Source organism: Uncinocarpus reesii, genomic scaffold, assembly GCF_000003515.1.
Source record: "Uncinocarpus reesii 1704 scaffold_1 genomic scaffold, whole genome shotgun sequence".
Taxonomy (NCBI): domain Eukaryota; kingdom Fungi; phylum Ascomycota; class Eurotiomycetes; order Onygenales; family Onygenaceae; genus Uncinocarpus; species Uncinocarpus reesii.
The window spans coordinates 4003684-4017086 of record NW_003052500.1 but is presented as its reverse complement, the minus strand read 5'-3'; the positions used below and the strand labels follow the sequence as shown (position 1 = coordinate 4017086).

At 35.8% G+C, this 13403-nt stretch overlaps 4 protein-coding genes across 4 annotated transcripts in view; 2 read left to right on the top strand and 2 right to left on the bottom strand.

Moving 5' to 3' along the window:
* The window catches only part of UREG_01556 (uncharacterized protein), a gene marked incomplete at both ends in the record, with an annotated part of 1734 nt that extends 887 nt beyond the window's left edge, over positions 1-847 (top strand). Inside the window, one exon of the mRNA XM_002541994.1 lies at positions 161-847. Within this exon, the coding sequence (XP_002542040.1) occupies positions 161-847 (687 nt within the window). The remainder of the gene's footprint in view (positions 1-160) is intronic.
* A 273-nt stretch (positions 848-1120) lies between these two features.
* On the bottom strand, positions 1121-2355 carry UREG_01555 (uncharacterized protein; the record flags this gene model as incomplete). The annotated part of the gene is made up of 2 exons (XM_002541993.1): positions 1121-2157; positions 2346-2355. The coding sequence occupies 2 exons, from the start codon at positions 2353-2355 to the stop codon at positions 1121-1123; spliced, it is 1047 nt and encodes a 348-aa protein (XP_002542039.1).
* A 465-nt stretch (positions 2356-2820) lies between these two features.
* Positions 2821-3690, top strand: UREG_01554 (uncharacterized protein; the record flags this gene model as incomplete). Its single annotated transcript, XM_002541992.1, has 1 exon — positions 2821-3690. One exon carries the CDS (start codon positions 2821-2823, stop codon positions 3688-3690), a length of 870 nt encoding a protein of 289 aa, XP_002542038.1.
* A 245-nt stretch (positions 3691-3935) lies between these two features.
* Positions 3936-5586, bottom strand: UREG_01553 (uncharacterized protein; the record flags this gene model as incomplete). Its single annotated transcript, XM_002541991.1, has 3 exons — positions 3936-4985; positions 5038-5429; positions 5496-5586. The coding sequence occupies 3 exons, from the start codon at positions 5584-5586 to the stop codon at positions 3936-3938; spliced, it is 1533 nt and encodes a 510-aa protein (XP_002542037.1).
* Positions 5587-13403: the final 7817 nt, after the last annotated feature.

Sequence of the window (13403 nt, the reverse complement as noted above, 5' to 3'; positions counted from 1 at the left end):
TTGGCACTATGAGCCGCGTTCTATCAATCCAGGCCAATCATATGGCTCTCTTCTTGCGACGTCCGCAAAGGAGAACGAAAGAAAATCACAAACTAGGGCCCTCCTAGAAACTCCGGTCAGTGGATTTTTGACATTCCAACGTGCCTTCCACATTATCAAGGCAACGTTAGATTCCCTGTCGGCACCAGAAGACGGGAATATCGTGTACGTTTCCGAAGGAGCAAATACGATGGACATTTCCCGTTCTGTGTTTCAGTTACAACACCCACGCCAGAAACTGGATGCCGGTACTTCTGCGACTATGGGAGTAGGCTTAGGATACATTGTTGCCGCCCACGCGGCTTATAATATTTCTTCGATAGGCCGTGGCCCACAGAACCAAAAGAAAATTGTAGCGTTCGAAGGAGACAGTGCATTTGGATTCAGCGCCATGGAGATTGAAACTCTTGCTCGCCAACAGATACCGGCATTGATTTTTGTTATGAACAACTCTGGGATATACCACGGGGATACCGAAAACGAAGAAGAGTGGCGGAAGTTGCAAAAGCAAACGGTCATGAACGAGACACAAGACCATGGCAGAAGCTATTGTCATCGATCAAAAAAGGGTCTTCGTTCTACAAGTCTCCTTTATAATACTCGTTACGAATATCTGGCTACTATGTGTGGAGGTGTTGGGTATTTTGTGAGGACAGAGCAAGAATTAGAAGATGCAACAAGGCAGGGCTTCTTGGAAAATGAAAGAGTTGTACTTGTCAATGTCATTGTGGAACCTGGAGTTGGTCAGACCATTCAGTTCGGATGGCAATCACCCAGCAAGAAAACTGGCCATGATGCGAGGCTGTGATGGAAGTCATGCCAGATAGATTGAATAACGTGAACGACGAGTCGACGAGTTCCTAGGGTTCTCGAGTCTCGGCAGCGGTTTTATCCGGGCATTTGATAAATTTATATATGTATGATATATGATATCGACGATACAACACCGTTCCGCTTGTGCACAGGACTAGTATCCTAACCCCAGGGAGATTGAATTGATAGGTTTCTGTGGAGCTAACGCAAGGCTAACAGGTACTGAGGGGCATTTGCTGAAACCAAAGTAAATGTCGAGTTATCCCATTCAATCATCCTCGAGTCTCTCTCTTTTGCGCCTCCTCTTCCTTCTCAAACAATCTCTTATGGCTTCTTCGGTCAATATACAGCGTGGCGGCAAGAAAACGCTTCGCTGTATTTGTGGCATAATTTGGCCAAACGCTGCCATTGAGGGAACAAATTTCCAGTTTGTAGTAGCAAGTTTGTCGGTTCGATCGTCAGGAAGACGGGCCATCAGTTTCACTTCCGATCTGGATGGGGGGTTTCGACCGATGGCCTGAGCATTGGTTGGATGCATCACCTGGGCTTGGGGTCCAGGCTTCGAGTATTTTTGGGGTAACGCTGACAGAGCTTCTTGGTGAAGCTGATGCGCGGCCCATGCATCGATATCATCAGTTTCATCATCCCCAAGCCTATCGAGAGGTTCCGACGGTAAATGGGAATACTGATGCTCGATATCTTCTTCGTCCCAATTTCCGCGTTCATAGACACGGTGGCTATTGCTGGCTTCATGGGTACAAGAGTCTGATTTTTTCAAGGGGAGATGCTGCTGTTCCGCTTTTCGCCTCTTTTCCTTCTCTTTCCAAAACTTAAATTTCTCCAGCAGTGCAGTCAACTCCATAATAAAGTAAGCACGTTTCGGTTCGTAAAGCTTTTTCTCTGACTCGGTAATACCGCTGATTCCCATCACTCGGACCCAATCTGCACCTTGCAAGGCAACAAGAAGACGATCTAACTGTATCTGCTGATGCTGGGCTCGCTCCTTTTCAATATTTCGGAGTTGCGTCTCCTTCCTTTCATTTTTTCTATGGGCCTTGAAAAATACTCCATTGCTTAGGGGATCCTTCAATTGGCCGTTGGAAGCTGGCAGCGCCAAATCGAAAATGATCTTGGTTTGATGTACATCAAGAAGCGGAGCTTCCTTTCCGTGTCCTAAAGAATGTGCCTTTTGCAAGGCCCTTGGCGGATTGTGAACAGGTCTGCGAAAAATGGTAGGTTCAAGGAACGGTTCAAAAACAGTTATATCATTCGCAAGAATGATCCTTGAGCCTGTAGAGAGGTATTCTGTAACAAACAAATTAGCATATGAACAAAAATATGCTAGAAGAAAAGCAGGTAGAATGTACCTATCTTGATAGGTTTCAGGCTCAGTATCTGTTCATACTTAGGAAAGTAAATAGACAAGTCACTTTTCAATCGTTGGCCATCATGAGAACGCAGCAAGCGCTTTTCTTTATTGTGGCGCTGCATACCATCTTTCATACTGTGTGTGTCAGTTTCTTGAACTGGAAAATATTCATGGGGGGTAATAACTGGTTTAACTCTGATATCTTTTTGTCCCAGCTAACTACTCTGTAGTTAGTTACTAGTTGACTAGCTCATTGAGGTTGGCTTTATGGAGTTGTTACTAACGAACTCCTCCGTAGCGGCATAGCCCAAGCAGTTTGGAACTTCCTCAAGCCCCCCAACTAACTAACCAACTAAGTTACATCAACTAACCCCATGCTTGGCTCTAACCACTCGTTATTTGAAGCCTTCCAGAAGCCAATGTCCTGGCGCTGATTAGGAATTGTTAAAAGGTCCAAACTACCCCCTCAGAGATCTGAACTACCCTCTTTTCTCTATATCAAGGTCAAAGTCCTCACTTCCCATAGCCCTCCTTGGTTTCTAGCTAATACTCTTGTGTTCACTATTACAAAGGCTAGTAGCGGCGAGCAAAAGTCGACAATGAAACTTAGCAAAAAATCGCCCTTCCCTACACAGGAGTCGGGGCCTACTTCTATGACCGCCGATGATGGGGTTGACTCCGGGGTGATCATCCCTAAACGCCCGAGAGCAGGCGTTCTGGGCAGGACTACACCGCGAGGAGCTCCAACAAGCCGACAATTATTGAAGGTTCCGGATCCTAGACAATTGCAGCCGGAAGAGGCCCCCATCTACCTCGACAAACATCATCTGAGTGGCCAAACCTCGACATCCTCCTCCCCATCTGCATTGCAAACATGGTCTAAAATGGAGAAAGGAAAAGAGCAACTCGAGGGGTTAGGTGACGACCAAGAATACATATCATTGGAGCCTGGGACTGGCGACACTTCGCTTGACCTCATAGCAATGAGCTCTAAACCGTCACTGGTATCGGATGATGTTGACTTTGGCGAACATCTAGGCGAAATGTCCGCAATGCCACTGAGCAGGCGTGGAGAACACAAAGAACGAGAGATGCGCCGTAGAGAAATTAAGGCATTAATTGATCAAGCAGAAAACATGTCGTGGGGAGATGATTCGGACCAAAGAGATGAAACAAGTTGCAATATGAAGCACATGGTTGCTAGGACCGAAGGTATCCGAACACAGGGAGCGCTTGGTCCACATTCAACTACACCACCGAAAGTTATTCCAATTCCAAGCCTACGTACGACTCTCGGGAACATCGCCCAGGTTGTATCTTTAGGGGAGGATTCCAAGCAACAACTTACCAATAAACTCAAAGAGTTGCATGATGAGGAACTCCAAATTTCTCGGAGAAAAGAGGTGATAGCAACTCTATTGAAAGCTGCTGGAGATACATATGAACACCTAGCCCGAACATGTAATTAAATCCCTACAGTATTTCTCTTGTTTCAACTCACTTACGACAACTCAAAAATCGGTCCCTTAATTCAGCTGTAACTTTTTGAAGCATTGGTAACTATCTCTCTAATCACTGATCAAAGCTACTCTGCTGCAGCTTTTATGATGGAAGATAAAAGAGACTTTGTACTGTTAGTGTCCCTAACTGTTAGTCAAACGGGGATGGGAAAAACCACAACTCAAGGCCGAAGCATATTTATAACCCGGAATTCCTACTGTTTAATGTTTCTTTGGAATTTATCAGTCAGTGTTTTCCAGGTTTTTGTGCTAAGCTCTTCATGGGGTTCAACTTGCTGCCCCAGAGTGTCTGAATCATGTTGTTGAATTTCTGGCACTTTCAAGCTGGCATGCCACATGTTCAATTGCAATAATTGCAAATTGGAAATGTGTAAATACTCTTCAATACTCTCCATAGTTCTTTTATGACTTTCTCGGCGTTTGTTTGTTTGCCGTGTAACAAGAACTCCCTTTTCCAAATCCACACGTGCATCGAGGGTGCCATTTTGAACGAGCCCAATCAGCTCTAACAAAAACGAAGAGCTAAGGTTCGTGGTCCCATTGGCGTCGGCTATCATTTCATTCGGAGAAAACATACTAGCCATGGATGTCAAGGTGATCTGGCGATAAGGTAGGATATATTGTCGCATCGCTTTTGTACGAATCTGAGCGTAGAGATCGCGTACATGCCGGTGTAAATGAACGTCGAGGGAATAATCAACACGATAACTTTCTAGGATATCTAAGCATGACCGAAACTTCGAGCCACAAAAGAAGGAGATTGCTCGTCGAATATGGGGTTCAAGCTCAAGGAAATTTCGGAAGGACTTATTTTCCATCACGCGTTTGATGAGATCCGTGCGAGACATTGATGCCAGTGCGCAAAGTCCTCCATAAACGGCAACATCGTTCGGGGATATCACCTCCTTATAACTATCGGCCAAGCTAGAATCAGTCGACAGAAAGCTCGTGGCAGCATCATAATAAGCTCCCGTTGCTAACTGCGATAGCCCAAGTGATGCCCACATTTTTGCCTTGTTTTTGGTCTCGTCATCCGGTTTAAATTGAAAATTGCGGAGGCGATGGCAATTAGACTGAACGGCAAGCCAGTCCTCACGGTCAACTGCAACGTGGATGTTCTTGAACAGCATGGAAGCAATATGGGATGTCGTAGTACAGTAATCTCGCATGCGTGAATAGGCTTTAGATGCCGCGTTTAGATCACCAGTTTCGTGATAATGTTGACCCAAGTCCTCGTTGCCCATCTGCATACCACCAATCAACACGGCGCTTGACAAGCATCTAACAGAAACTTACTCGAATGCTTTCCTTAATGAGGTTATTCTTGTATCCTTTCAATTCATGCTCAAGCCTATCCGTATCAGCCTGCACATCTTTCAAAGTCTGTTCAATCCACTCGGTATCTATAGAAGCCTCGGCCTCAGAAGGTGCAACCTTGGTGAGGGCTTCCACGGCTTTCTGATAATTTGTTACATCCTTTCCACCGCGGGCTTCGGCGATGGCCAATTTCAACGCTTCGACAGACAGGTAAGTCGAATGTGTGCCAATAAAATGAAGGCGGTGAAATCTCGTCCTTCCTAAAGTGAGGTTACCAATCTCGTTACCACGTATAAGTCGTGATAAAAAGGTCCGAGATAACATACCACCATAATTCCCGATGTATGACTCCAAATCAAATTTCGGAGGATCTGCGTCGCAATCTCAACTGTCAGCGTTCAAGAAGCCAACGCAAGTCCAAGACATATATCAAGTACCATCAAGTCTGGGTACTGGGGAATCACAGTTCTTAGTTGGAGCACCAAGATTTTGAACACTCAGTTTGTCAGAGATGAAATTCGGTTCCATTATGAATGTGGTTAGAACTTCAGGTATGGAGTAGCATGAGAAGATCTGAACTTCATTCCCAGGTGCCCAGCTAAGTGAAAAGTGGTGTTGTTGGTTAACTATCCATATGAAAGTTACCAAGCGTCTGGATATACAAATACAGAGTACGGAGTACTCTGTCCACTGTCAGATGGGCATGCAGCTGCTAAGATGCTAAGCCTTGGCCACAACTGAATGTGGCCAATCTTTGTTGATGTGCTAACTCTTTTTAGTTTAGCCTTGCATTTGGTGGTCTTGGCACTCTTGATGTTCTTGATCTTGACTTTCTCTGACAGAATTTCAATTCTTGATGCAGAGTAACAGTTCAACTGTGAACCTCTCTGATCTTTTTGCTTAAATAACTAAGCTCAGCAAATTTTGTGTCTTACTCAATTTGAATGAACACAAATTCAATTTGAATAAACACAATCTAAAATAATAAAATTTTGTACTAGTGAAATCTCTTATTTTTTCTTCTTCTTCTCTTTTTTTTTTCTTTTCTCAAGCTTTCTTATTAAGAGGATCTGCATGCTGCTGTCAGTTAATTTTTTTTTACTATATTTTACATGTTCTGAAAGCTGATCTCTCATTAAATTCAACAGTACAACTCTTGAAATCTCATCAAAGCTTTAAACAAAAATGTCAAAAGCTGCATGAGTATACCTCTCTGAATTAATGAGAATCTTGAATCAAGATCTCAAGACTAACAAGCAATAAAGAATAAATAAAAAAAAACTGACAAGAAGCAGTCATCTGCATCTGCAAATTCTTTATTAATAAAAAAAGTTAAGACAATTTCAACTAAATCAGTATCTAGTGTGTTGTTTGTTTTTGTTTTGATGTGGATTAACCTTGCCAGCTGGAGAAATTACACTCAATCATCAGGTGTCAGATTAGGAGAATTGAATCTTCTACAGTGTCACTTCATTTTATATATATTTTTTGTTGACAGACATCCCTCTTAAGCTATTTCAAAAAGCTTTTAAGAGAGTTTGTTATTAAATAATCAGTCATTTCTTTCTTCAGTTTTCATATGAGCTTTTTACTTAATAAGTCTTGTGCAGAGAAAGTCTTTTTGAGTAAAGAGCTTTTTTGAATTCTCTTTTTATATAACTATAAAATTCTTTTTATTAAGTTTTTTTATTTCTCTGTTGAGTGAGAGGCAGATTGTTCTATCTGTCAATATATAATAATTCATATAGCTAATATCAGAACTGCAGACACTGTGGCTGCAAAGAAAATTCAAAGCATTTATTGCTTGACTGTTCTGTTTGAAAGAAAGAGAGATAAAAAATTCAAAAGAAATTAAATATTTCACAACTTTCTTTAAAGTTTCTTTTCAAAACTTCTTTAAGTCTGAAGTGATTAGTGTTGTTTCTTAAAGAAATAAAGCTAGCTATAAGACAGTGGTTACTGAAATGAAAAATAAAAATAAAAAATTATTACTGTTGCAATTATTTTTCTATAATAAAAAGAATTCTTATTTGTTTTATCACTTTTCAATTTGTTTTTAATTTATCAAAGCTGTATCATCAGTTTCTTTTATATCTAGTTAAATTCTACAGCTAGAAGAGCTGTTAGATAGTCTTCATAGTCCCTGACTGCATAAGACTATAATGAATAATATTAATAATAATAATAATAATATAGCTAATATATAAGCCTTTCAGCTGCTTCAGAGTTTCAGTACTGGTGACTGTTAGAATCTGGTGCAGAGTGGTAAAGAAGCATCAGCCTCAGAGTCATGTGATCAGATTCTTCAAATGACTGCTGTTAGTAGAGCAAGAGCTCAGAGCAAGAGCTCAGAACAAGAAAATATATATTGCATGATTATTTCAGACTTCTCTTTTCTTCATCATGTTTAGTATTTTTGTTTAGATCTATCTAGTATAACAGTTATTAGATTCTTCTTCTTCTATTCTTGCATCTAGAGGCTCATGTATCATATACTAAACATCATCTTACTTTGCTCTTTTTGAAGTCTTTTGATTAAAAGATTTCAAGCAGTATTGATTATGACTTTGAGTGTATCAGCATCTGCAAATAATTCAAACTTATTACTCTTAAAGAATCAGCTGTTGGATTTTTTTTTATATTAATGAATTAATCTAGTCTCAAGCTCACAAGAAGATGAAATGAACTGAATTTCTTTCAAATACTTTAACACCACTGTGAAACAGAATGCATGAGTAATTTATAATGAAATCAGCAGCACAATTCATAAAACTCAAGTGCACAGTAAATAAATTGAAAGAGAAGCTCAGAATCAGATCAGTGTTCTGAAAGAACAAGTAACTGTTCTGATGAAGAAATGAGATTAATATAAAAAAGCATATGTGACTGTATTATTAAATATGTAGAAATGAGAAAGTACTTCTGCTTGTTTAATTGAATTCAGAGAAAAGTAATCAGTTAAAATTGATGACTTCAAGCATCTCATGAATGAAAAGAAATTCAAGTTTAAGTATTAGCTTTTCAGAATGAAGAATAAACTGTGAGAGAATGCTGACCACTTCTTCACTGAAATCAGTAAGATTATTTATATTAAGAATTGAACTGATGAGAATGCTGCATGTTATATTGCTCTCTGTATGCAAGAAGAACATCTGAAATATTATTAAACAGCAGAGAAAGTGTTTAAACACTTGAAGAAAATTTAGAAGAATCTGAACAAGCTTCTTAATGCAAAGAATGATTACTGTTGACTGATCATGAGAAATAATAATAATTATTATAAATTTATTATCAAGTTTCTGCACTTGATGAGAGAAGTGAAGATATTTAAGAAGAATTACAAGAATGATTTTATAAACAAGCTGTCTCATGAAATACAGAAAGCAGTGGCTGCTGTTCATATCATTATCAGAATCTTTAATAAATTTCAGAAAATTTACTCACACACTGCTTGCATTCTGAAAGAAATTCAGACAGTCATTAACTGCTGAAACTCTGCTGAAACAGTTATTTATAATACAGAACAGTAAGTTAAAAGTTTCATACTCAGCTGTAAGAATACTGTGACTTCAGCTTCAGAAAACAAGAACTGACTGAAATCTATTGTGTGTCACAATTGCAAAAATTTTAATTATATAAAGTATAATTACTCATACAAATAAAAGATATCTGTAAAGATTCAGAAGTTGAAACTCAATAATGAAAACAATCAGTTGAAAAAAGAATAAGTCTAGAAGAAGTCTTCATTCTGAATAGAAAAGTATTATTAAAGAAGCTGAATTTAAGCAACTTAATGAAAGAACAGTCATTTCTTATATGTAGTAAATTAATACTGAATAAAGTCACAATCCCAATCAATTCTCTCATTAATATCAGAGTAAATGATTTAATTTTCATTAACACATAATTAGCAGTGAATGTGGCTCAAATCTATGATGGAAATACTTACTGATTATCAGAAGCCTGCAGTATCAGAGACTTTAATAAAAATGCTGAATCACTCATCACTTATCTTATCTTCTTTCATCTGTGATTGAATAATTATTGATTTGAAAATGTTTCTATGCTGATTACTAATTTAAAACAATATCTCTTGATCATTAAATAAAAATGACTAGCAGATCATAATATCTGCTTAAATATAACTGATTAAAAATTACTTTAACTGAAGAAGTCTTTAATAAAAAATACTGCATTAACAGTAATATTAAAGTTGATACTGTAAAGAATTCTATAATAATTCAAACTGAACTCACAGCATCAAGAAGAAGCAGACTGTTGAGATAAATTGATAGAACTTGAGATTATACATGAGTAATGAAACTGTCAGAAAGAACACAGGCAAATGAGGAAAAATTCTGCTGATGAAACTTATATTTTAAATTAATTAAACATATTTTAAAAAACACTGAAAAAGCAAAACAACCAGTATTCTCATTAATGCAAGATAATGAACATGATATTTATTAATGCAGTAGCATATTATTAACATGTGAGAAAAACATCTAATAGCTGTCATATAACTTCACTTCAGAAAATCAACAGACTAATAGATGAAAAGTGAAAAGATATTAATAAAGTGAATGAAGATAATAAGAAGATTAATATTAATAAAAAACTCTCAAAAATCTATAAGTAATTTTAAAATATATTCTTAAAGAAGATCTCAGATCAGTTGCTGCTGTATTATAAGAGAGTGAACTATAAGATTTATCTTTTATCTGAAGTGAATCCAAACAGAAACATAGACTGAGCACTGCTGTATAAAATGAGTATGAAAGAACTGAAAACAGTTAAGAAGTACTTGAAGATAAATCTAAAAAAAGAATTTATTATATCAACAACTGCACTCTTTATATTATTAATTCTTATTATATATAATAAAGCAAAACTGCACTTCTGTGTTGATTTCTGAAAGTTAAATGCAATCTCAAAACATGATCAATATTCTCTTTTCTTAATTGATGAGCTGATGAATTAATTAAATAAAGCAAAGTATTTCATCAAGCTCAATATCTGTCAAGAATTTCACAAAATCTGTATGAGTGAGAAATCAAAAGACTTGATCAGTTTTCTGAATATAATATGAATTATTCAAATATCATATGATTTCATTTAAACTTACAAACAGATCAGAAGTCTTTTAGTGATATATTAATTCAACTTTTTTTAATTTATCTGAATGATTTTATAACAGAATTTGTGAATGATCTGTTAATTTACAGCAAGATTAAGAAGAAGCATGAGAAGCAGATAAAAAAGATTTTACAATAATTAAGAAAAGCTGAGCTACAGATAAATATTAATAAGAGTGAATTCAGTGTGCAGTGCATTAAATATCTAAAGTTTATTATCATCACAGAAGATATTGAGATGAATTTAGAAAAAACAGCTGTTATCATCAAGTGAACTGAATTATTAACAGTTCAAGAAGTATTGTTATTCTTGAGATTTTGCAATTTTTATTATTATTTTATAAAGTTCTACAGCTGCATAGTCAAACTTCTTTATTAACTCATCAAAAAGAATTAGTCTTTTATTTGAAGCAGTAATTATCAGACAGTCTTTGACAAGCTGAAGAAAATGCTCATCAGTACTTCAGTACTGCATCATTATAATTCAAACTGAGAAATGAGAATTGAGACTGATGCATCAGATGAGACAATTGCTGAAGTTTTATTATTATAATTCAAGAATAAAAACTGACATCTGATGACATTCTACTTCTCTTTAATGAGTACATCAGAAAGAAATTATGAAATATATAATAAGAAAATATTAATGATGATGCATGTTCTGATAGAATGACAAGCTGAACTGAAAGAACTGCAGTGAGAAGAAAAATTCTGAATTCTTACAGACTACTGAATATTAAAGTATTTCATGATAATCAAGAAGCTGAACATCAGACAGATCTGATGAGCTGAATTTCTTTCATATTTTTATTTTAAAATCAAGTATTAATCAGACAAGAAGAACACACTGACAGATACTCTCAGTTAATCTGAGATAAGAGTTGAAACAGACAAGTTAAAAATACAGATTCTGCTTAGATTGAAATACTTGAATCTGAAAATCAGAACTGAACTGAAGAGCAAGCAGTTAAAAGAGACAGTACAGATGATAAAGAAGTCAGAAACTGCAGTACAGCTGAATAAAATTAAAGAAATAAATTAAGCAGCTGTTGATTGAGTTATTATAATTAATTAAATTGCAGAATTGCTGGAGTCTCTGTGATTAAAGACTAGTTGAAAGAAGAGATTATGAAGTCTGATAAGTGAAGATCTTTTATATTATAAAAACTGATTGATAATTCTTACTGAAGAGAATTCATCTTTACTGATACAGCTAATCAAGAAAATTCATAAGCAGTCATCAGTGATTTACTCAGATAAAAAGAAGACTTGAGCTCTAATCAAGAAATAATATTACTGATCAATATTATGACAGAATGCAGACTGTTATATGAATAACTGTCAAGTCTGTTGATGAATCAAAATATTAAGAGATAAGACATCAGAACTACTAAAATCACTATCAATTTCTCACTATGTGTGACAGCACATCTCAATGAATTTCATAAATGCTCTTATGATGAAATGAAAGCACAATGCAATCTTGATTATTATATATAGACTGAGCAAGAAACCCATCTCAATCTCAATCACAAGAAGAATTGATGCACATGAGCTTACAAGATTATTCACAGAGTATTATTATTGACACTATAAAGCATCAGACTTAATTATATTAAACTGAAGATTTCAGTTTGTATCTGACTTCTGAGAAGAGTTTATTAAAATTCTGAAAATCAAACTGAAACTTTCTACAGCACATCATCTGCAAACAGATAATCAGACTGAAATTATCAATCAGTATCTAATAATCTGATTACAATCATATGTAAATCATTATCAAGACAATTGAGATAATTTATTACTTATTATAAATCATGCTACAGCTGTTACAGTACATGCTTCAACAGATGCATCTCTCTTTCTAGTGATAAATAACTATAAGTCATGAATATTTTTTAACTGACAGTTTTTATCAGATGAAGCATCATGCACTGAGTGCTTAAACTGTCAGAAGACATAGAATCAAGTGTGAGCTTTTGAGAAAGTATAAAAATTCATGCAGCAGAGAGTGCAGAAGACTCAGAAAATAATAAAAAAATAAATTAACTGTCACTGTTAAAAGCTTAATTTTAAGATAGAGAATCAGATCTATTTAATTCTACACAATTATTCAGTAGACTGCTCAAGCAGAAAACTGACAGAGCAGAATGCTGAACTCTTTTCAGTAATGGAGAAGATAGAAAACAGCTACTGTTTGAAATTATTCTTAAGTATGAAGATATACTCTGTATTCTTTTCAGATAAACTCTGCTGAGCAGCAATAAATTCTCTACTGAAATAAGAATATGAGGAGTCAGAGTTATTAATCATCAATGAGAAAAATAAATGAAAGATGGAGCAAATTCTGACAAGCTGAATTCACTGAAGAAAGCTGCAGTACTGAATTAAATAATTAGAATATAACTATAATCTGCAATGATATCTGATGTGAAATTTTAAGAGCTCATCACATTGATTAAGAGATTATCACAAGAGCAATTTGCAGAAATCAGAATCTCTGAAATGACTGATGAAATAATTGAAGACATGAAAGAGTGAGAAAAATTTATCAGAATATGTGAATGATGACTTGTCAAGAGTATGAAATAAGAAAATCTACAGTCAGAATGTCTGACATGAGAACATGTTTGAGTTTTTCAGAGAGATAATGTTAGAATCTGGTGCAGAGTGGTAAAGAAGTATTGGCCTCAGAATCATGTGACTAGATTCTTCAGATGATTGCTGTTAGTAGAGCAGAAGCTCAGAACAAGAGCTTAGAATAAGAGAATATATATTGCACAATCATCTCAAATCTCTCTTTCCTTCATCATGTTTAGTATTTTTGTTTAGATCTATTTAGTATGACAGTTTATTAGATTCTTCTTCTTCTATTCTTGTGCCTAGTCTGAGATCATATCAGTGACTACAGTTGAAGAAGAAGAATAGATATATTTTTTATAAGAATTATATATTCAATTATATTAAAGCTTTTCATCTAACTCTTTCTTCATGATTTAGAAATCTGAAAATTAAAGTAGAAAAAATATTTATTTTCTGCAAGACTTTCTGGGATATTATTAATAATATCTGTTTCTTTAAATGATTTCTAAATTCTTTTCTAGCTCTAATCCACACACAACTTGCTATAGAGCATTCAATTGAGATATAATGGAATGCTCAGATTGCAGGAGTGCAATAAACAGATCTGAAATTAGACTTTATTCAAAT